Below are 24,573 nucleotides of genomic sequence, written 5' to 3' on the forward strand. Positions count from 1 at the left end.
CGAACCATCCGGCTGACGATTTGCAGAACACGACGGTCCATAGCGGCGTGCCTTCGTTGCCGTTGATCCGTCTCCATCACCGGAAAAGGAAGCTCCATTGTTAACGGCAAACTGTAGGAGAACGACGAATTTTTTTTGTTTGATGTAAATTTTCGACGTTTTCCCTTTTTTTTTTTTTGGTTTTTTTGTTTGTTTTGTTTTCAAAACTTTTATTATTTAAGAATTATTAAAATAAGTTTTTAAAATAAAAATAATTTAATAACCGCCACGTCATCTATTTACCTGTTCAGCAAGTCACTTTAGGTTCAATTGCTTGAATTTGTAACGTTCAGGGACCTGTTTGTTGCTTTTTTGAGTTGGATGGCCTAATTGAAATTTGATGTGTAGTTCGATGGCCTATTTGACCTTTATTTCTAAATTTTATTTGGTAAGCAAATATATAATGGAAATTAATTAAAACCTATTAATTAGTAATATTGTATAATTATGGTATTTCTGTTGAGTACCTATATTTATTTATATTGAGTAATGAGTAATATGGTATTCTGACAATCCTCATATGGTTATTCCATTTTAGTCTCCAACAAATATTCAACGTGATGTTATTACCTTAATAATATATATATATATATATATATATATATATATATATATATATATATATATATATATATATATATATATATATATATATATGGCTTCTCGTGCGGTAGATTAATGTGCGTGAGTTATATACTTAATGTGCGTGAGTGTGTAATGTTAATGTGCCTGAGATTTGTACTTAATGTGCGTGAGTGTGTAATGTTAATGTGCTTGAAGTTTGTGCTTAATGTGCGTGACTTGAGTTCAGAATTACGAGCTTAGAAGGAAGCAGAACAGAAAGAGAAGGTATGTGAAGCTTTTCTGATTGTGTGTGAATGGATGGATATATGTAAACGCAAATATGGTTGTTCTGATTTTATGTTAAAAACAAGACAAAATCCATTCCTCCACCAGTATGAAACGAAAAAACAAGAAGAAAATGCAGCAGTGGATGCACATAATTTTTTACAGCAGTGGATGAATAACACACTCACGCACATTAAGCACTCAGCTCACGCATCTTAGGCACAAGACTCACAAACCTTAAGCACAAAACTCACGCACATTAACATTACACACCCACGCACATTAAGTACAAATCTCAGGCACGTTAAGCACAATACTCACGCACATTGAGTACAAACCTCACGAATATTAATCAACCGCACGGGAATCTTACACTCTCTCTCTCTCTCTATATATATATATAATAATAATAATAATAATAATCCTCCTACTTTATTTTTCTGTCCAAATATTTTTACCCGATTAATTAAGTATTTTATTTGTCAAATAATTAATCAATCTTATTTGGTAAGCAAATATATAATGAAAATTAATTAAAACCTATTAATTAGTAATATTTTATAATTTTATAATTATAATATTTCTATTGAGTACTTATATTTATCTATATTGAGTAATGAGTAATATGGTATTCGAGAATCCAAACTAATCTATAAATATGGCAGTAAAACAATAGAAACAATTAACAAACAACCAAATAACTCATAACTGATCTCCCTTATAATTGTCGGCCGATCACCTTTTCTTAAAATTAACCTCGTAAAACCATGGCTCCGGCAGCCCTGTCAGAATCAGAATCCGTCGTGGATTTCGTCGTGAACGAGGGCCGAGGAGTGAAGGGTTTGTCGGACATGGGCATCAAGGCGCTGCCAAGCCAGTACATCCAGTCGCCCGAAGAACGCATTGCGGCGAACGCCATAGTCGCCGACTACTCCATTCCGACCATCGACATTTCCAACTGGGACGACCCGGCGGTGTCCCGGGCCGTCTGCGAGGCGGCGGAGGAGTGGGGCTTCTTCCAGATAATCAACCATGGCGTGCCGGTGGAGCTGCTGGAGAGCCTCAAGACCGCCACTTACCGGTTCTTCAAGCTGCCGGTGGAGGAGAAGAGGAAGTACTCCAAGGCGAACTCGCCGTCGGAGAATGTCCGGTACGGCACCAGCTTCAGCCCGGAGTCTGAGAAGACTTTGGAGTGGAAAGATTATCTTAGTCTCTTCTACGTTTCCGACGATGAAGCTGCGGCTTTGTGGCCCCCAGCTTGCAGGTCTTTCTCTATCCAAATCAATTCTATATTTTAAAAGTTAATTTTTTGTCTTCTTCTTTCTTACCAAACTTTAACCATTAACCAATTGAACTGTTCACTTTCAGTTTTCTTTTTCGTTCTTTTTTATCAAAACATTCACTTTTAGTCATAGTATTATTATGAAATGATAATTTTTTATTCTTAATCAACAAAATCGTTGAAATATTATTAAATACAAGAACATTTTGATCTATTTTATACAAAGTAGATTGACCCGCTATATTTTTATGTTTATTTTTTCTTTGAAAACATACATAAATGAAGATCAAAATATTCTTGTATTTAAGGACATTTAAACTGTTTTGTTGATAGTGGACCAAAAATGATTATATCACAATACTATTAAGATTGAAAGTGGGTGTTCTCGAAAAGAAGGACTAAAAGTAAATTATGACCTATAAATTTAGGATAAAAAAATGAAATTAACTCAAATTTTAATATATATACTCCATAAATTCATGCATGAATTGAAGATTTTCTTCATCATGAGTAATTTAATCAAGTTGGTTGAAAAGTTAAGCGGGTAACTATAATATTGCATATTTCAACTTTGAGTGACAATAATTGTTTTCTTGATTTGAGTCGATTAACTTAGATTGATTTTCATACTTAGGGTACTTTTTATTGATTTGTTACTTATGAATTGATGGAAGGATCGGGGAATATATAGTGGAGACAGGGAGAAAAACATGCAAGAGAAAGATTGATTAGGTTGAAACTCACTGAGGATGTACTGTCTTTATTTGACTGTCCTTACTTTTACTTCTCTTTTGTTGGTTATAATTATGATTGATGATAGATGGTGGTTGACTTGGATCATCAGTAGGTCTAAACGCAGCAGTGTATTCCTAAGTCAGTTATGGTGATATTTCCTGGTTTTGACTTAACCATAATCCATGTGCTAAATTTTAATTTACACTTTTTGGTAGACAGAAATCAAAGATTTGTTGATTACGATTTTAGTTCGATTTACTTTATTTTCTTGTTCTATCTTGCTGGAAATCCTTAACTTGGTAATCATATGTTTCAAGCCCAACTTTTTATAGAAACCACCTATTAGTCTTATTGATTTTAAATTAGGCTGACTTCTATCCACTCAAGATAAGAATTTATCTTGTTTTTTTGGTCACACTATCTGGCCTGGCCAATCCAATTAAGAGGCAAAGTGCTAATCATAGTATTTTTTTTCTTACCATAAAGAATTCTAACTTTTGACCTATTTTAAGAAAAGAGAGTGCATAGTCACTCACCCCATTAAGTCATCTGATCATGGTTTTGGTCCAACTTTATCTTCTTGGTTATTAGGCATGAAGCAATGGAGTACATGAAACAGTGCAACGCCATGATCAAGAACCTGCTGGAGATGCTGATGAGAGGACTGAACATAGAAGAAGAGTTGGAGGAATCCAGGGAACCACTTTTCATGGGCGCCAAGAGGATAAACTTCAACTACTACCCCAAATGCCCCAACCCGGAGCTGGCCGTCGGCGTGGGCCGCCACTCCGACATCTCCACCATAACCGTGCTTCTCCAGGACCACATCGGCGGCCTCCACGTCCGGAAGCTCAACTCCGAGACCTGGGTCCACGTCCCTCCCGTCGACGGCGCTCTGGTCATCAACATCGGCGACGCGCTCCAGATCCTGAGCAACGGGCGGTACAAGAGCGCGGAGCACCGGGTGAGCGCCAACGGCAGCAGCGACAGAATCTCGGTGCCGATCTTCGTCACCCCCGACCCGGAATGCCGCGTGGGGCCGCTGCCGGAGGTGCTGGCCGGCGGGGAGAAGCCGCTTTACAAGGAGCTTGTGTATTCTGATTACTTGAGGCATTTCTTCGGGAAGGCTCACGATGGGAAGGAGACAATTGAATTTGCAAAGATATAAGCAATGCGTATAGTATCTTTTTGCTTCTGTTTGCAGAAGATTGTATGGTATGGCATAAAGTGGAATAAATAAATAAATAAATAAATAAATAAATAAATAAATAAATATATATATATATATATATATATATATATATATATATATATATATATATATATATATATATATATATATATATTTATTTATTTATTTAACATATGCATGCTTTTTTTCCCATTATGTATATATTAGTCTCACCAATAATATTTACAAAAAGTTGATTACTACATGGGGGACAGCTCCAACCCAGTTAGTTGGACTCAAACTTAAAGGAAAATTCTATTTACACCACCTATTTTGCTATTTGCACCACCTATTTAGTAGGTCAAATAGCTTTATAGGTGGTGTAAATGCTAGCATTAAATGTGGTCAAGGATTATTATTTATTTTTCATTTTTTTTTAAATTAAAAAAAAAAAAAAAAAAAAAAAAAAAAAAAAAAAAACAAACCTTCTCCATCCCTTCACCTTCTCCGGACTGCCTTTTCACCAGAGAAGGCAACCCAGTGGGTTGTTTAAAAAAAAAAAAAAAAAAACGAAGGAAACCATGCCTTCTCCAGTGAGAAGGCTATAGACATGCCTTCTCACGGGAGAAGGCAACCCAGTTACCTTCTCCGGTGAGAAGGCAACCCAGGGGTCGCCTTCTCATCGGAGAAGCACCGGAGAAGGCGGCATTAATCTTTTTTTTTTTTTTTTTTTTTTAATTTTGAATTAATTAATTATTATTTAAACATAATAAATGTGATTTAATTAAGGTGGTGCAAATAGCATTTTGACCACTCATTAGGCTATTTGCACCACCTATATATTTATTATAACTTTTTAACTTTTTATATTTTCAATGTACTTTTTACCCCATTTTAGTCAAAGGGGGGAGCAAATAGCAACACCCAACTTAAATCATTTTGAGTAGGAAAAAGTATCCGGACGTTTCGGCTTCAGTGTATGCTGGCATTGATGGAACGATTTCGACAGTTGCTTCGGAAGATTCCTCGACCATCGTCTCATCGGAAGCAGTCTCTACCTCGTTATCGTAATCAACTCCTGAGACGTTTTGGCTATCTGAGCCAGACATCTTTCCTTCATACACGAGGAGGATTCAGAGGGAAGGCTCGGGTTAAGTACACCCGGGGTTTGAGATAAGTTGGGTTTACGAATCAACCTATAAAGGGAAGCGTAAGGGAAAAATACGCAAAAGTGAGCTTACGGATTGATGACACTTGAACTTGTTGAAAGCGATTGCGCGGCGGAAGTAAAAATTGCTCGGGAACGTCCAACTGATTTCTACTGCGTGAAAGTGATTGCATTGGAGGTCCTATTTGTAGTAGTATTTGTGGCGGGAAAACGCTTCGCGTCTTCGAGAGAACCGTTCCGAATCTCGAGATTGTGTGCGTGCGACGCGTGTCTATGGAGTCCAACTGGTGGGAAAATGCTCAGCTCGTAAGGGGTGATGAGAATCACCGTTCTTCAGCCCGACCCACTTTTCTCGTACCTTTGCCATTGATCCAGACTGGGGGGGCTCTTGATAGTTAATACGCCCGACCAGATTGGCTCGGTTACCGATCGCTCAATTCATGAACTTTTGTTCTTGACCCTCCAGTTTACGCCTCCGACCGCCTTTATTTGCCCGACCGACCGGACGACCGTTTGGTTGCCCTTATTGGTTTGTATGGTACTTGTTTTGTGTCTTGCCACGTGTCAGTGAAAGCGGGTGCCAAAGAGGATGTTCCTAATTGAGGACACGTATGTACAACGTGGCCGACATGCCGGTGGCCCGGGTTGTGTTCCCTTTTCTCACCTATAAATAGTAACACTCGCTATAACGATAAGGACTTTTGGACAGAGAGAGAGGAGACCTAGAAGAGCTTCCCGATCGCCATATGATCGAGCTTAGTAATAGGTTTACTCATTGATCTGTGTATTAGTACTATCAATATGTATGTATTTCATAATGAGCTAAAATTCCAGTGCAATCCAGCTATTCCACTTAATAAGAAATCTCTACAATTCTCTAAAGATTAGTTACTGTGCTCCATCATCCATGGTTAAAACTTTAGTTACACTAAAAAAATTCCATTGGAATTAGCACTTTCATGAGAAACTACAAAATTGAAGAGGATGTAACTCGTGTGGAAAATGAAAGTACTTTGTGTATTTTAATGTTAATACACCATTGTTGATTTTTAATAGGAGGTGGCCTGGTCGTCACTCGTCTGACGACCAACTATGCCTACTGAATAGTGCCCTAGCCTTCAATCACAACTACTTAAAGTGAAGAAATTATAATTTGGCCCCAAAACTTTTATCAATTTAAGAATCCAACCCAACTTCGATTCCTATAAATTAGAGGCCGGAAAAAGGGATACCATCAACGAATTGCTTCAGTGAATAAAAACAGTTAGTTCTTACTTCTTCAGTAAAGTATATCTTTTGATCTTCACTGCAAATATGCCTGCAATGTTGTCTTCTGTTCTCTCCAACATCACCGATTTTGTTGTCCACCAAAAGGGTCTTGCCGACATGGGCCTCCAGTCTCTTCCCAAACAGTACATGCATTCAGCCAGCGGATCGGAGGAGCGGAACCAAAGAATCGCTGTTAATGGGTTCAAAGAGGATCAGCATGAACTACTACCCCAAATGTCCCAGCCGGAGCTCACCGTCGGCGTCGGCCGTCACTCCGACGTCTAATTTAAATTTAGTCATAATTTATTGCTAAAAGGTTTGATATGGGCGAGGAAAAAGGGTGCTAGGAGACTTGTTGTTTAATAGTACTCTCGAGATCAAGGTTGTTGACCGGATAAATTAACTGAAAAAAATGCATAGAAAATCATTGAATTGGTTCTAGACCACATGGTCATCGACAACCTCTATTATATTGCTAATTATTATTAAGAAAATGATATATGTACTTCCATGGAATATAAGTCTCTTCATGTGTATAAGTTTTATCGAATAAAGAAAAGTGAATGAATAAAAACAATGGTCCATTTTATTGTTCAAATCAATAAAAAAAAAGGGCATCTCAATAGGGAATAAATATAGTGTAGAAGATAGAATAGATGAAGTATTCTCTTATTATCAATCATTATACCCTGCACCACAGTGCACAGTGCACTGTGCGCCCCGCGCCTCCCAAAATAACGTCGTTTTGGGAGGCGCGGTAGGAAGTTGACATGATTATGTATATTTGTTTATACAATTATACACATTTTTTTTATACAATTATGTACATTCGAATAAAGAAATTTTTGTGTATTATGTTAAGAGTTGATGTGTACACTACTAGAAATTATGGAATTTCCAACCACCTGAAAGTGATCTTAAATCAAGTTGATACCAAAAAGTGGTCGGAAATAGCAACAAAGGTTTTTCTGGATACCAAAAGTGGTCGGAACAAGGCTTTTTACTTGATTTAAGATCATTTTCAGGTGGTCGGAAATTTCATAATTTTTAATAGTGGTATTATGTTAAAAGTTTATGTTTATTATATATTATGTTAGATTATGTGTATTATCTTTCAAAAAAGAGTGTGTGTATTTTGTTATATAATTATGTACACTCATGTATACAATTATGTGTATTCTAGTATAACATTATGTACATTTTTTAACATGATATTTTTTTTAAAGGAAAATTAACTGTCAAACACTGGGTAGCGAATTTTTTTTTAAAAAAATGAAACGATGTCGTTTTGCATCTAGGCTCACAATGCAACGCGTGCCGTGGTGCAAGCTATAAATTTGCCTCTTATTATTAGCAACTTCTTGTTTGACCCACGTACAGAATTTTCATCAAATTTTTCCTTTTCTTTTTTTAAATTTTTGTACTAAAAAAATGACAAAAATGCTTTAACTTAAGGAATCAAAATACCAATAGAATAAAGTTGGGTTGGTATAACCGTTTTTTGGATCCAAGCGTAGGGGAGCACCCGAAATAGATTAGGTCGTTTTCGCCGACTGGCGCCAGGCCAGAACGCACTTAAATTTACTGTGCCCCTCGAGAGTTCTATATGTACAATGTACAACACTTAAATTTTACTCCACTATTTTTACTTCATGATGTAATAAATATTTATACGCTATTTTAATCATTTGAATCTTAAAAAAAGTGTCTAAATCTAAAAATTAAAAATAAAAAGTGGGAGTCTATGTAGTATTTTCTACCACTGGCTAAGCTCATTTTTGGTTGGTTGACGTTCATTGAATTTAATCTTTACTTTTTGTTTTTTTTGTTTTTTTTTTTTGTTTTTTTTTGTTTTTTGTTTTTTGTTTTTTGAATCATCTAAAGTAACAAATTAAAGATAGTTTAATTTAAAGAATCAAGATATACCACAGACAGAATATAATTTGGTTGGTATATTTGATGTCTTGAGTCGAGTTTTCGCCGAAGGTCATCAATTATGAATGTATATATGCGGCAAACACATGCAAATGAATAATGAATTAATGATTGAAGTAGGAAAAAAATCAAAGAAATAAGTAGAAGTGGAATATTCCCCCATACTTTAATTGGGTTTTAATTTTAAAATAAATAATACCAGAAATATGAAGCATATAATGCAACTCTATGTCTCTATCAGCCACATCTATGGATATATATGACCCGCTAACACATCTGCACCTGTTCCTACTGTTGAGCCACATGACTCTAGCCCTGTACCGTTAGCTCAGGAAACCCCGCTCTTAGCCATTGAGCCTGCTACACTAGCAACTCGAGGGCGAGGTCGGGCTCGGGCTCGGGGTCGAGGCCGAGGAAGGACTCAACCTCAGGAAAGGGACCACAACATGCGGCTTCGTCACATGACTCACGGCACTCATGAGGAGTTTCAAGCCTTAGTAACAGTAACAGCGGACCCAACGTGTTACTCGCAAGCTGTGGGCCACCCACACTGGCGAGATGCTATGGACCAAGAGTTCAACGCTCTCCTCCATAACAACACCTGGCGGCTTGTTCCACTTGCACCGGACATGAATATAATTGGGTGTAAGTGGGTGTTTCGCACGAAACGCACAGCTGATGGCGCAGTTGAGCGGCACAAGGCACGCCTTGTTGCTAAGGGTTTCAATCAGGTAGCCGGCGAGACTTCTTCGACACTTTCAGCCCGGTGGTTAAGCCAACCACGGTACGCATGTTGCTATCGTTGGCTATCACCCATAGCTGGACCCTACGCCAACTAGACGTTCACAATGCCTTCCTGAATGGGCAGTTAGCTGAAATAGTCTACATGAAGTAACCACCTGGGTATGAAGATCCAGCACACCCAAATCACGTCTGTTTGCTCCAGCGGTCTCTGTACGGTCTGAAGCAGGCACCACGGGCCTGGTTCAAACGGCTACATGACTTTTTACTCTCTACAGGGTTCTGTGCATCAAACACAGATGTTTCTCTATTTTACTACGTCTTGGATGGCTCTCGCGTCTACCTCCTGGTCTATGTAGACGACATCATCATGATGGGCAGTAATCCTTCATTGGTTAACACCTTACTAAACCGTCTGGCTACAGCTTTTAATATCAGGGACCTCGGCAAACCGGGCTTCTTCTTAGGCATTGGGACGTTACACACAAGTGCAGGAATGATCTTGTCCCAACGGCGTTATATGAATGATTTGTTGAACAGGGCAGGAATGACAGATTGCAAACCTCTAGCAACTCCAGCTTCCACTATGCAAGCAGTAACCCCGTCTGATGAGCTGTTTGATAATCCTACTCAGTACCGTCGTATAGTTGGTGCTCTGCAGTATCTCACCATCACTCGTCCAGACTTATCTTATGCTGTCAACCGCTTATGTCAATTCATGCACTCACCGACCGTTGATCACTGGGGCATGGTCAAACGCGTGTTAAGATACGTCAAAGGCACTGTGGATTACGGGCTCCGATTGTCGGCTTCCACTTCTACCTCAATTCAGGCATATTCCGACTCCGATTGGGCTGGCTGTCCGGTTGATAGGAAGAGCACCAGTGGGTATGCAGTCTTTCTCGGGTCCAATCTCGTCTCCTGGCTTTCCCAAAAGCAACGGACTGTGGCTCGGTCGTCTACAGAAGCAGAGTACAAAGCCTTAGCAGATGTGGCATCTGAGGTGACGTGGGTTGTCTCTCTTCTCCGTGAGCTGGGTCTACATACGGGTCAGCCGTCAAGTTTGTGGTGTGATAATTTAGGGGCAACATACCTGTGTGCTAATCCGGTTTTTCACGCCAGAACGAAGCATGTTGAGATTGACTATCACTTCGTACGTGATAAAGTAGCATCGGGCGAGTTTGTGGTTAACTTTGTTTACTAAAGATCAGCTTGCGGACATCCTCACCAAACCACTTCTGGGGACACGGTTCGTGGCACTACGAGACAAGCTCAATGTGGTTTCTCACCAGCCTTGTATAAATTATAACAACGAATATTATATAGTGAAATTGATGAAATTGATTGTATCAATTATGTTTTTTGATGTTATCCTTGCTTGAATTCGAGCAAATAATTGTCCAATTATCCGTGCAGTGCATGTGCGATGCACGAATAATTTTTTTTTATATATATTATATATTCACCCGCACAGGACCACAAAAATATAAGAACAGACCCTGCTGTGTAACATTAACCCATATTTTATCAAGTTAAAAGCACACACTAAACATGATAATAATATTTTTTTTCTCCATTAAGTTGTTAAGAAAGTTCAAAAAGTTTGGCCTACCGTACCAAACCAATTATTAGAGTTATTATTATATTCCTCTAAGAAATTTGAGTGGGATGTTGTAACACGTTTTGTGACAATTTTTAAATCGGAATAGTACAATCATGCACTGCAAGTGTTGCAACAAATTTAGCTACAAACTATTAATAGAAGTATTGCATATAGCACGAAAATATACTAATGCTATAACGAAAATAAAAGTGATGATATGATTTCTTTCAAGACTCAGTGTAACAATGCAATCTTTCGAGTTCGGTAAGTAACAAATAGTATACTTGATGTTAAGACCTTGTGGTCAAACAGTATTATTGTGGCTCTCACAAATTGAGACACTACAAGAAAAATGCACATAGACAACACTAGAAAGACAACAGTTTTTAAGAAAAGTGTTGTCTTTTGTATAAAAGACAACAGTTTGGTCCAAAACCGTTGTCTTTGATGCAACACTTTTGTCAAAGACAACGGTTTTTACTTAACCGTTGTTATAAGTGTGTTGTCTTTGTGCATTTTGTAAAAAGACAACACCACAACGACAACAGTTTTTTAAAACCGTTGTCTATGTGCGTTTTTTTTTTTTTAAAGACAACGGTTTTTTTAACCGTTGTCGTTGGCGTGTTGTCTTTAAGCGCACTAGAATACACAACACTAGAAAGACAACGGTTGTTTAAAACCGTTGTCTTTGTGCACTCTTTTAAAAAAAAAAAAGACAACGGTTTTATTTAACCGTTGTCGTTGGTGTGTTGTCTTTAAGCGCACTAGAATACACAACACTACAAAGACAACGGTTGCTTAAAACCGTTGTCTTTGCGCATTATTATTTTATAAAAGACAACAGTTTTATTTAACCGTTGTCATTTATGTGTTGTCTTTAATAGCACTTGAATACACAACACTACAACGACAACGGTTTTATATAACCGTTGTCGTTGCGCGTTCTTTATTTGTTTAAGACAACGGCTTTATTTAACCGTTGTCTTTGGTATGTTGTCTTTAAGCGTATTTGAATACACAACACTAATCGTCAAAAAAAAAAAAGAATACACAACACTACAAAGACAACGGTTATAAAAAACCGTTGTCTTTGATTATTTTATAAAATAAAAACAAGGATGTTAACAACAAGAGTCAAACCTTTAACCTCAAACATAATGATTAAAGTTTAACCAACTAAGCAACACAAACTCTTATGTGTCAAAGTGCAACAACTGATATATAACTGGGTTGCTTCTATGTTGTCTGTGAAAACCAAGACAACGATTTTATAAAATAAGTTAAGGATGCCTCTAAGAAGAATAGAACCCAATACTTCTAACACAATCTAACATAACAAACTAAGCTAAACCCACCAAGTGACACCAACACTTATGTATTTAAGTGCAACATCTAAGGTAATAAAACTATTATTTTCTTACTTCCCGTTCTGCACCAATATACGCGGTACACCCCGAGTAATAAAGTTACTATTTTCTTACCTCGCGTTCTGTACCTATATACCCGGTACTATTTTGGGTCTAGCGCCCCGGATAATAAAATTATAAAGTTAATATTTTCTTACCCCGTTCTATACTTATATACCCCGTTTAGGTGGACCCGGTCCCTATAAAACCATGAATATACTTATTTAATTTGAAAAAAAAACGAAAGTTTATTATAAAATTAAAATAAAATTTCGTTATTTTCCTAATTATATTAGTACATAGTATATAGTATATGTTTCCTCCAAAAAAAAAAACTAAATAAATAAAAAAAACCTCACAGTACACTTAGCGAATTTTTTTTTTATTTCCCTCTCAAACAAAAATTTTTGTTCCCTCCCAGTACACAGCTCACACTTAGTGAAAATTTAAAAAACTTCAGCATTTCTCCCTCCCTGGCCTCTGCGTAAACCTCTGCCTCGCACGCCGACGAACCAACCAAGCAACATCGCATCTTCCCTCCTGGCCAGCCGACGTCGTTTCTCCCTCCCCGGCCAGCCACCGCCGTCGCTCCAATCTCCTCCGGCGTCACCTCTTCCCTCCTCTGCTGCTGTCGCCACTTCCCGGCCTCCTCTACCGCCGGCATGCCTCTTCCCGGCCTCCTCTCCCGCCGTTAAGCTCCGACGGGTTTGTCCTCAATTTTTTTTACCCAAATCCCTAATTTCTGAATTGTATCGTTGAATTTCCAAATTTGAAAGCTATAAATGTTTTTAAACCCTAGGTTAGTTGTGGATTATAGGTTAGTTTATGAGAGAGGAGCTAGGCTGCTAAGTGAGTCTATACTGGAATGGAACCTACTGTGTATTTCGTATATTGTGGTAAGTTGGTAAGTTCAAATTCCATCTGTTTTTGCATATAGGGAAATGTATTCAAGCTATTCTATCTGCTTTAGTTTTAGGGTTCATGCTTCTTAGGTCCTGGCATTTAGAGGCAAGGATTGAACTCATCTCGATATAGAATGGTTAATCTATATGGATCATTTGAAATTATTGAGAATAAAGCAGGTTTCTACAACACATTGTGGTTATGTTGAGGCTGTGCGAGGTAGCTGGTTACAAGCAGGTATGTTAAGTTGTTGTCTGATTAATTTTACTAAATTACATTTCTTAGACAGTTGCACCATCAAATAACATGAATGTTGAGAAGTGCATCTATATCTACGATGATATGAGTGGAACTAATTTATTATGATCTTATTCACCATAACATAATGTGTGTTAACTTCATTTAGGCAATTGATACAAGAGATGCATTGGCGAAATTTGTATATGCAAGTTTGTTTGACTGGGTTGTAGATAGGATAAATACATCGCTTGCAATGGGAAAGCAACATACTGGTAGATCCATAAATATTCTAGACATTTATGGTTTTGCATTGCTAGTTCTTTTTCATCTTTTGATGCCTCTATTAATGTCTGTAAACAGAACAAAAGCTGTTAGGTGAAGCTGGACATATGCAATAAACATTAACTTTTACACGCTAAGTTGTAGTGTGATTGTTGGATTCACCTAGAAGTATGATCTAGGAATTTATTCCAATTTTAAGTCTGGGTTTATTATTATTTTTTGATATGATATTAGTATAGTTTTCTTCATTCACAAACTGGAGCTTTTTTACCATAAGTTTACTGGATCTTTTTTAAAATGAACACATTATAATGGTATCATTACTTGTTGGTTTGATTACAGGAATATGAGTTGGATAGAATTGACTGGAGAAAAGTTGAATTTCAAGACAACCAAGCATGTTTAGATCTCATTGAGCAGGTATTTCCTCCCATTTGGTTATTTATTCTATTCATATACATTCCGGAGTCACTTTTTGGATAGATGATATGGAGTATTACAATCCTTATACACTTGTACACTTGTACACTTGCTTTGGTTTATCTTAGCTTGTTCAACCTCTCTTTCTTCCCTGTTGATATTTTTTTATTTTGTATACTGATATGTTCAAGCTTGGGCTCTGCTGAATAGAGTTCCTTATGAAATGCATCATTATTATGATTACAGTTACAATTTTTGTTGAATGTTTAATGAATATATTCGCATTAAGAAATAATGAGTTGGAAAGTTCAGTAGGCTTGCTTGGCTCACTAGGAAAAGCTTACTGTGCCTCGCTTAATTTACTTTTGTGCCGGGAGGTTAGGAAGCTCATGTAGTCATATGATTCTTCTGCAATTATTTTTAAAGTTACATGGTTCTAAAATGCTTACAGTATTTATCCTTCAAACTCAATCTTTTACTATGGAGTTTCTTACCATGTGCTTTGCATGTCTAAACTTATGTATGTGAATCATGTTTTCAATTATATAAATGTTTTTTGGGTAAATAGAATCTTCTGTTGAAACTAATGAAAAAGATAATTATTTTAAAAAAAAATTTAAATGTTTATTATGTGTTTTAGATAGAATTAGATTGTATATATTATGATAGATTAATGTTAGATTGCTGAAAATTTGATTCATACTCTATTTTTTAAAGCTGCACAAAAATTTGATTTCCTTTTCTTTGGTTCAATCCTCTGCACGTACTTCTCTAAATTGTAATTCTTCTCTGGTGTTCAGCTCCATCACTGAAATTGATTGATTTTCATGGGCCGGGGTAGATAAAGGAAATCTTGATGATTAATTAAAGTGTGCTTAATCTTTGTGGTTTGGTGTTAAGTGCCAAAATCCTGCCGGCTTATAAATACTCAATTACAAAGATTTGATCTTTTTCATGGAAATATGGCAGAATATAGAAACAAGTCAACCAACTTTGGTATAGAGCATATTTGACTTGATAGTATTTGCATACAGTTAAAGAGCTAATTAGGATTCTCATCAATCCAGATTGTCAAGTTCTTGGTTGCAGTGGCATTATATAGAGGATGTGTTTTGTTTTGTTTGGGCCTTGAGGAAGAGAAAACTAGAAAGTAGGCAAAACATGACTGGTAGATTGATAAATGCCATCCATCCCACATGGTAGTTGCCAATTGGGAGCATTTGTATTCATATTAGGAAAGTATTGTCAATGCATTGATTTTACTCTACTTGAATAGACTCTAGTATGCCATTTTAGCGTTTCCTGTCTAGCAAGTTGCCATTTTAGTGTTTCTTGTCTAGCTTTTCTGTACTATAACCTTCCAGATTGGAGAGCTTTCCGAATTACTCCTAACTTATTTTGCATTTCATTGCAAATTATTTATATCTATACTAATTTATTTTCTTATTGTTTACATGTAGTTTCAACAAGTTGATTATGACAAAGCGGTTATTGATCTGGTGCGTTCTGAATGGGCCGATATTCTATCAAGTCATATAGAGTAGGTATGATTTGGTCATTAGAACGTTGTGATCATTTGGACTTGAATTGGTTCGTGGAATTGTTTTTTGTGTAGTAGTATTATGACTTGGATGATAATTAGAATTGGTCATGGAAGTCTTTTGACTTGTTATTTTGAACCTTATTAGCTTGTGAACAATTATGTAACTACGCTTTGCAACATATGGTGAATGGATAAATTGTTTTTTTATATGATTATAATTTAAGCAGGTGAAAAACAGTTAAAAACCGTTGTCTATTTTACAATAGACAACAGTTAGAAACCGTTGACTTTTCTACAAAAGACAACAGTTTATGGGTGTTTCAACAACACCCAATAGACAACGTTTTATAACTGTTGTCTTTTAAAGAAAAGACAACAGTTAAAAACCGTTGTCTATGTACGTGATTTTTAACAACACTGGTTTCAACAACGCTTAATAGACAACGGTTAAAAAACCGTTGTCGTTGGTAGAAAAGACAACGGTTAAAAACCGTTGTCTATTGCGTGACTTTTAACAACACCGGTTTCAACAACACTTAATAGACAACGGTTAAAAAACCGTTGTCGTTGGTAGAAAAGACAACGGTTAATAACCGTTGTCTATTGCGTGACTTTTAACAACACCGGTTTCAACAACACTAAATAGACAACGGTTAAAAAACCGTTGTCGTTGGTAGAAAAGACAACGGTTAATAACCGTTGTCTATTGCGTGACTTTTAACAACACCGGTTTCAACAACACTAAATAGACAACGGTTAAAAAACCGTTGTCGTTGGTAGAAAAGACAACGGTTATTAACCGTTGTCTATGCGCAGGACCTACAACAACACCGGCTTCAACAACACTTAATAGACAACGGTTAAAAAACCGTTGTCGTTGGTAGAAAAGACAACGGTTAATAACCGTTGTCTATGCGCATGACCTACAACAACACCGGCTTCAACAACACTTAATAGACAACGGTTAAAAAACCGTTGTCGTTGGTAGAAAAGACAACGGTTAAAAAACCGTTGTCTATGCGCATGACCTACAACAACACCGGCTTCAACAACAGAAAGTATACCCCTACGACAACGGTTAATAACCGTTGTCTATGTGCATTTTTCTTGTAGTGAGAGGTCATAAATTCGAACTCCAGTGATACAATAACTTATACCACAGTCAAACTTAGAATCTTGTGTTTACCAAACTAACTATTTAATCAATTTAGTTGGGTCCGAGGTTATCCAATTGTTATGCTCTGGACACGGGTAACAATGTAACATTGCCTAACGGCACTGTTATTTTTTTTTTTTTTTAAATTCAGATTCGTTATAGGAGTATATGTTCATAATTTTATTACTATATGTTCATAATTATAAGTTCATAATGTTCATAATTCAATAATTGTACATTCATACTTCCATAACTGTACATTCATAATTCCGTAACTGTACATTCTTAATTCAATAAGTGTAACTTCATAATTTTCGAAGCTCTATGTTCACAATTTTAGAGCTCTATGTTCATAATTTTATCACTATATGTTCATATTGTAAGTTCATAATGTCAGAGCTCTGTGTTCATAATTCCATACTGTATATTCATAATTGCATAACTGTACATTCATAATTGCATAACTGTACATTCATAATTCCGTAACTGTACATTCATAATTCAATAACTGTAAAATCATAATTTCTGAAGCTCCATGTTCACAATTTTAGAGCTCTATGTTCATAATTTTATCACTATATGTTCATAATTGTAAGTTAATAATGTCAGAATTCTGTATTTATAATTTTATAACTTACATTCATAATGTCATAACTGTACATTCATAATCCCATAACTGTACATTCATAATGGCACAAACGAATAACGCCGTTAACGGCGAGACAAAATCAATTTCTTTTTATAACTAGAATGACGCGTTTTTGTTAAAAACGACGTCGTTTTGAATTCGTGTCCACAATGCATTATGGACACGGGTCCAGGGCATAATTTGCCCCGTACGGCCGTACTCTTGAGAACATGATAATTGAGACTATTGTGTCACACATACTTTTTTATTTTCAGTACTCTGTACTCATGTTGGCCCGACATGGACTAAAAACCTTAAAATCGACTACTAACCTAACTAGGCGGGCTAAAAGCCTTAAAATCGACTCTAATTAACCTAACTACGTGTTTGACTTGAAATCTTGAATAATACTATCTCCACGTGTGAAACTAGTATGTGTATTGTGTAGTATTACAATTCAAATGTCGATGCAAAATTTATTTTTTGTTAGTTTGAATCTCGCTCAAAACGTTTATTACCTCTTTCATTGTAGACTAAATAAATTGATATTATGAGTGCAATATTTTCCAAAAATTTATTCCAGTCATACACGCAAAACACATCCTTTCCTGAGTGCATGCATCTTGTCTTCTTTAAAGCAGCGGTCAAATATTGAAGTGGTGCTGTCCTTTCCTTTTTTGGTCCAATAATTAATGATGTAATAAATACATTTGTCTCCACAAATACATATAAATAACAGATATAGTCGTAAATAAACTCTTCTATCGTCTGTCGGTTGGTTTAAGTCTTTGAAACTCGAGTTACGTGACACTGGATCAGAGAGTCCCGAGCTTAATATAAGCGTGTAGAATTGAAAGTGCCAAAAGTACCCTCATCACTAGCATTGAATGTGATATTTATAGCGGAGGGAAAGGGACACATGCCGAGCTCTCGACATGGCTGACATGTGTTGCATATCCAGTCAGGGACGGAGGGAGAGGGGGGGGGGGGGGCAGGGGGACGACTGCCCCCTCCACCCCACCCCCACCCCAAATATAATATTTGTATGTATATATGTATATATAGTACATGTTTTAGTATTAGTATAAAAAAAACTATAAAATGTTAACAAGAAGTAAGTTAGAGTAGGTGGTAGAGCACATTTTTGGTAATAATAAGGTTAAGGGTTCCAATCTTAGCATCAATATAGTTTTACAATTCTTTTTTAATAACTTTTTTAATATTACACACACACTCTATAATAAGATGTGTAATTTATAATATGTTTTCTATTCAAATTATTTTATTAATTATGTTTCATATTTTGTTATGAATATTTTTATAAAGTTTTGATATATTTTATTTTTCGTTCATATCCAACAATATTTACAATTATATTTCTTAGGTAGTTTATTTATTTATTTTTAAATTATCTCTTTTGTTTTAATGTTTCGCCTTTTTTGGAAAAATTTTCTGAATCCGTCTGTACTGTTTCGCCCCCCCTCAACTGAATTTTTGGCTCCGTCCCTATATCCAGTTGGTAGGCTCGGGAACATCGCCTAGGTAGCCACGTGTACTTAGATTCCCGATCGTTCACTGAGATGTGACTAGGTTAAAGCTTGAAATCAAAGTCCAAATTCTCAAGTACTCATGTTAGGGATTGTCGTTCCGATCTGAACTGGTCACGGTCGATACCCAAGAAACGGAGCACTATACTACTGTAGTCTTTAGCTAGCCCGGTTATAGCATTTAGGTCGAGAATATCATGCTCGAGGTCACGGGAAGATCGGTTCTGGTGCCTGTTAGTGACCTGACCAAATATCGACAAGGTGTACGATGCACAAAGAGATATACTCTAAGAATACTCCTTATCAATTAAGAATAATGTAGTAACATTATTACTCCGTATTTCTTTTTGGCCAATTATATTGTTTCTAATTTGTGATGTGTTTGTAAAATACCTTCTTTTTTTTTTTTTTTTTTTTTTTATTTGAACCTCAAATCTAAGGGCTCTTAAGGTTCCTATGTACACCGAAAATCAGTGAAAGAAATAAATCGTGAAATGTGTCTCAACTAACTTACATGTCGCGAAACGATTGTATACTAATGTAGAAATATAATAGATCTAAATCCATTAAAACCATGCACATTGCAACTGATAACAACAAAAAGTACACTGTTGGAAATTATAAAATTTCCGACCACCTAAAAATGATTTTAAATCAAGTCGAAAGTCTTGTTTCGACCACTTTTGGTATCCGGAAAAACCTTTGTTGCTATTTCCGACCACTTTTTCCTTTCGACTTGATATAAGATCATCACTTTACTTTCAAGTGGTCGGAAATTCCATAATTTCAAGCAGTGGTAGTTGATGACATTGTTTTGTGTTCCTTGACCAGTTAAAATGTGCTCTTTTTCTTTATTTTTTTAAGGAATAAGGGTTAAATAGGTCATCGAACTGCACATGATAATACAATTAGGCCACTGAACCCAAAAAATCAACAATTGAGTCCCTAAACTAACCAATTCCTAACAATTCTTCTAATTTGAAGGTTTCCCACAGATCAACAGGTCATTCTCCAAATTAATTATTTTTAAAAAAAAAAAATTTAAAAATTAATTATTATTAAAAAAAAAAACAGATTCCGACCGGAGACGAACACGGCCGGTCTCCGGCCGGATTCTGTTTTTTTTTTTAATTATTTAAATAATTAATTTTTAAATTTTATTTTTTTAAAAATAATTAATTTGGGAGAATGATATGTTAACCTGTTGAAAGCCTACAAATTGGAAGAATTGTTTGAAATTGGTTAGTTTAGGGACCCAATTGTTGATTTTTTAAGTTCAGTGGTCTAATTGCATTATCGTGTGCAGTTCGATAGCCTATTTAACCCTTATTCCTTTTTTTTTTTTTAAATAAATAAATTCACTGAAAAGTTTATATTTTAATCCCTCATGTTTGGTTTAGTGTCCCTGCTATTAGAGTATATATTACTTTGCTTTTGTTTAAGAGAGTTATTATAAAATGTTTATATGTAAAATTATTTTAATTTACAAACTGCTTAATAAAATAGTGCAAAGATAGAGAACTTAAAATTTGATTTGTCGTTTTTACTTTAATATTAAGAATTATATTAATTAGGTTAGATGGACTGGAAATTTTGCTTATTCGAAATTTCTCCATAGGGTTAGGCATGGGGAAACATATATTTCTTTCTCCAAACCGAGAAGGGGATAGGGATAATATACTCTCCACCCTGTCATCAACCCGTTGCTGCTATCCTCAAACTCCATGGTCTCTCATATATGTTTCGTTTCTTATTAAAGTTTATATTTAAATGATACCATGTCTAAAGCCCTTTTTGGTAAAATAATTAGCTTAATTATCAGCCAATTTTGACTTAATTGACCACTATTAGTTGTTTGACTTAGTTAAAAAATCAATAAAATGTCTAATTAATCAGTTTTTTATAACTCCAAAATGCTAAAATTTAAAAAATTGTTCAAAAAAACTTTTTCAATTAGTTTTTTAAGAGAGAAATGAAATTATATCGCTAATTTACCAAGCACATTTCTATAATCAGCTAATGTTATCAACTAGCTAGTCATACCATCTAACCCAATCAGCTAACAAGTTAACAACCATTTACCTAACTGGCCTAAATCTTATGTTGTATATGATAAACCTAAAATAAAAATTTCATTAACAAACAAAATATAGGAACGTAACATGGAGAAATGAATGAAGGAATAACTTCACCGAAGTTACCACTTGCTAGAGTAGAACTTTAGTTCTTACAAATTTGCACATTTTAGAATTGTCGAGAAACATTTGATTGCGCACAGATTATTCATAATCAACCTCATTTTCTCCGACGTTGTTTGACTTGTGTTTCTAGTTCGTCATCTTTGCGAAATCCACAGTCGCCTTGCCGTCGTGAGCTTTCCTGAAGAAATGCTTAACATAGTCGGAGTAAAGCACGTTCTTGTACACCGCCTTCTCCCCGCTCTCCAACACTTCCGACAGCGGTCCGATGATGTCATTCGGCCTGGGATTCACGAAAATCGGCACTGAAATCCGGTTGTTGCTTCCGTTAGCGATCACGCGGTGCTCGATGCTCTTGTACCGGCCGTTGCTCATGATCTGGAGTGCGTCGCCGATGTTAATCACGATGGCGCCGTTGATCGGCGGGACGTGAACCCAGGTGTCGCTGTCGAGTTTCCGGACGTAGAGTCCGCCGATTTGGTCCTGGAGGAGGATGGTGAGTGTGGAGACGTCGGAGTGACGGCCGACGCCGACGGTGAGCTCCGGGCTGGGACATTTGGGGTAGTAGTTCATGTTTATCCTCTTGGAACCCATTAACAGCGATTCTTTGGTTCCGTCAATCTCCGTTACGTTTAGTCCCTTCATTAGAGACTGTAAAAGTCTTCTAATAACGGCGTCGCAGTTTCTCATAAACGTCAGCGCTTCATCCCGGCAGGCCGACGGCCACAGAGCGGCGGCCTCCTCGTCGGAAACGTAGAACAGACTGAGATAATCTTTCCACTCCAAAGCTTTCTCAGCTTGGGGAGTAAAGCTGGTTCCATATCTCACATTGTGGGACGGGGAATTCTCCTTGGAATGCTTGTTCTTCTCCGCCGCCGGCTGCCGGAAAAACCGGTAAGTCGCCGCCTTGACCTCCTCCAGAACCTCAAGGGGAACTCCATGATTTACGATCTGAAAGAAACCCCACTTCTCCGCCGCCTCGCAGATCTTGTCGTCTACCCTGTCCCAGTCGGACAAGTCGATGACCGGAATTGAGTCGTCGGCAATAATAGCGCTGGTCGTGATCCGTTCCTCCGGCGGCTGAATGTATTGCTCGGGAAGAGACTCGAGGCCCAAGTCGGAAAGACCCTTCACGCCATGACCTTCGACCACGGCAAAGTGGTTGATGTCGGAGGGAACACAAGACAACGTTGAAGGCATTGTTAGGGTTTGAGAACACAAAAAAGGGATGAAAATAACTTTGTACTTTGTTTAAGGAGATATCAAGATCTCTTGTTTTGTTGTTGATAGACAACCTTTTGATTACGTCCTTATATAGAGAAAATTTGATATTTTTAACCAAAGGGATAAGACATTGGATAAAGTATGATTCTTGTATCAATGGTGTACAAGGAATTTGTCCACTTTAGACATAATTTTCACACTGTCACCGTCGAAGTTTAAACCTGGTCTTTTATCTCAAATACTACCCACTAAACTATTGAACTAAGTCCGTACGGGTGACGGCTCTACTATATTGTCGGGGTGGATTGTGAGAGCTCTGGGCTGAGGCCAATTTTTGTGGGTCAGACATTTCCAAAATTGAAACTGATTCGACAGAGTTTTTGTAAGGTCCCAATCAAACATTAATTAATAGTAATAGTGACACTAATGATAATAATGCACGTAATCACGATTATGTATTAATTGTCACTTGGAGTGACATCCAATACGAATTGAACTTCTTTGTATCAAACTACTTTAGACAGTCAGCATAGGCGTGCTGTCACTTTTGGGTGAACAATACTTTCTTTTTTCCCCCAATTTTCTTTGTGAATCACGACGGCTAATAACGTGTGATATGACTGTATTACTCGAGTTCGATCAAGTTACTCTTGAGCTGGGTTCGAGCTCGAGTAATAAGTCAGGTCGAATTCAAACTTTTTAGCATTTGACTCAAACAATTCATGTATTTAATACTTTTAATAAAACTTTATTTATATATATTTGTGTTCAAATAAATTAGAACACTTTCTTAGATGAAAACGTGCGAATAAATATGAATATACATAATATACTACACGAATGTACACAAATTACTTCAAAATCTTCATTGTCATCTAAGTATGTAGGGTCTTCACCCCTTGCCGCTATCGTAGTAACATTATATTATTGGATAAAGGAAACTAAAATGCCTAATGTATTAAAATGATTCGCTTATGTCAATTCAACTTTTTAACGTAAAAGAAATTTCTTTTGGTAGAAAAATATGAACACCAAGTTATGGATAATCTAAATTAAACTTAATCAATCAAGGACTCAAAATTACTATCACTAGCCCGAAATTAGGTTATCGAATGAGTGGTATATAATTATTGTAGCAGGATGTTAAGAGTTTGATATTTGTCAATACTATCTAGATTGAAATTATTACACAAATTAAAATATTTTTAGTATAATTTATATAACTCCTATATAATTTACAAATTATCCACCCGTTGAAATAGTTACTGTAATTTTCCTTCATCCAAAAAAAAAAGTTACTACCACAAATGATTTGATGTCTACTTAGTCCACATGTGGTTGGTTCATGATTGGTTGTAGAGGATTCTTGAAGTCATAATAAGTTAATTTATTGCCTGCATGTCTAAAACTTGTGTAGATATTCTTTGCATGCATATGCACGCCTAATTGTTTGACTTGAATATATATATATATATATATATATATATATATATTCCTTTATCTTTTATCTTTTTAATTTTTTGTTTAGCGAGAAAGTCCACAATTGCTATTCAAAAGTCTATCTTAAGTACGTGGCAAATTTTACTATGGACCATAATCTATGTAGCAACACTGACTATGAAGTATATATCATTTGAATTACAATTCAGTTTCATTTCACAATATTATTATGTTTTTTAATTTCATTTTCACGCACACTAGTTTCATTATAGCAATACCAAAGTATCATATTAATTCATCTCTAGTTTATTTGACACTATATATTATTACAAGAATTTTTTTTTTCATTTTCCACAAATACTAGTTTGGTACTTTTGATGTCAAAGAAGCTGAAGCTATATGCCTGAGGGAAGCTTTAAGTTGGCTTAAAGATATTGGTATGGGTAGTATTGATGTGGAGATGGACTCCCAAGTTGTTTTTAATACTATTTCTAATTCTTCTTTTAATTCTGCTTTCGGGTTATTAGTTGACGATATTAAAGAATTGGTATTTGTGCTTGATGATGTCGAATTCCATTTTGTAAAGCGATTTGCGAATTGCGCCGCCCACACTGTTGTTAGGGAGACGCTTTGTGTTTCAGGTTGCGGGGAGTGGTTTGATGTTCCACATCTTTTTCTTGTAAACGTTCTTACTCGTGATTTAATGCATTAAGTTTTAATCTTTAAAAAAAAAAAAATTATAGTAATGTTGAAGTATAATTTTAACTACACTTTAGGTTCATTTAAATATCTAT

The 24,573-nt window shown here is 36.2% G+C and overlaps 3 protein-coding genes across 4 annotated transcripts in view; 2 read left to right on the forward strand and 1 right to left on the reverse strand.

Moving 5' to 3' along the window:
* The first annotated feature begins 1,585 nt into the window (after positions 1-1,585).
* The window catches only part of LOC109152305 (feruloyl CoA ortho-hydroxylase 2-like), a 54,405-nt gene continuing 31,417 nt past the window's right edge, over positions 1,586-24,573 (forward strand). Inside the window, exons 1-2 of one of the 2 annotated variants that reach the window (XM_019299917.1) lie at positions 1,586-2,152; positions 3,497-4,085. In XM_019299917.1, the coding sequence (XP_019155462.1) occupies positions 1,656-2,152; positions 3,497-4,073 (1,074 nt within the window). In that variant the 5' untranslated portion in view covers positions 1,586-1,655 and the 3' untranslated portion in view covers positions 4,074-4,085. Of the gene's footprint in view, positions 2,153-3,496; positions 4,121-24,573 lie in introns of those variants that run through there. The other variant, XM_019299916.1, reaches the window with a different exon arrangement.
* On the forward strand, positions 8,895-10,393 carry LOC109152241 (uncharacterized mitochondrial protein AtMg00810-like). The gene is made up of 2 exons (XM_019299829.1): positions 8,895-9,179; positions 9,395-10,393. The coding sequence occupies exons 1-2, from the start codon at positions 8,895-8,897 to the stop codon at positions 10,391-10,393; spliced, it is 1,284 nt and encodes a 427-aa protein (XP_019155374.1).
* LOC109152306 (feruloyl CoA ortho-hydroxylase 1-like) lies at positions 21,028-22,418 on the reverse strand. The gene is made up of 2 exons (XM_019299918.1): positions 21,153-22,418; positions 21,028-21,121 (listed from the first exon to the last, which is right to left on the reverse strand). Exon 1 carries the CDS (start codon positions 22,313-22,315, stop codon positions 21,245-21,247), a length of 1,071 nt encoding a protein of 356 aa, XP_019155463.1. The 5' UTR covers positions 22,316-22,418; the 3' UTR covers positions 21,028-21,121; positions 21,153-21,244.

The sequence above is a fragment of the Ipomoea nil genome, unplaced genomic scaffold, assembly GCF_001879475.1.
Source record: "Ipomoea nil cultivar Tokyo-kokei standard unplaced genomic scaffold, Asagao_1.1 scaffold2403, whole genome shotgun sequence".
Classification (NCBI taxonomy): Eukaryota; Viridiplantae; Streptophyta; class Magnoliopsida; order Solanales; family Convolvulaceae; genus Ipomoea; species Ipomoea nil.

What these genes read in the sequence shown, in the direction of transcription:
- LOC109152241 (XM_019299829.1), top strand. Translation starts at nt 8,895, where the DNA reads ATGCGGCTTCGTCACATGACTCACGGCACTCATGAGGAGTTTCAAGCC. An exon ending in TTGCTAAGGGTTTCAATCAG is followed by an intron (nt 9,180 to 9,394) that starts GTAGCCGGCGAG and finishes TGTTTGCTCCAG; the next exon opens with CGGTCTCTGTACGGTCTGAA.
- LOC109152306 (XM_019299918.1), bottom strand. Translation starts at nt 22,315, where the DNA reads ATGCCTTCAACGTTGTCTTGTGTTCCCTCCGACATCAACCACTTTGCC.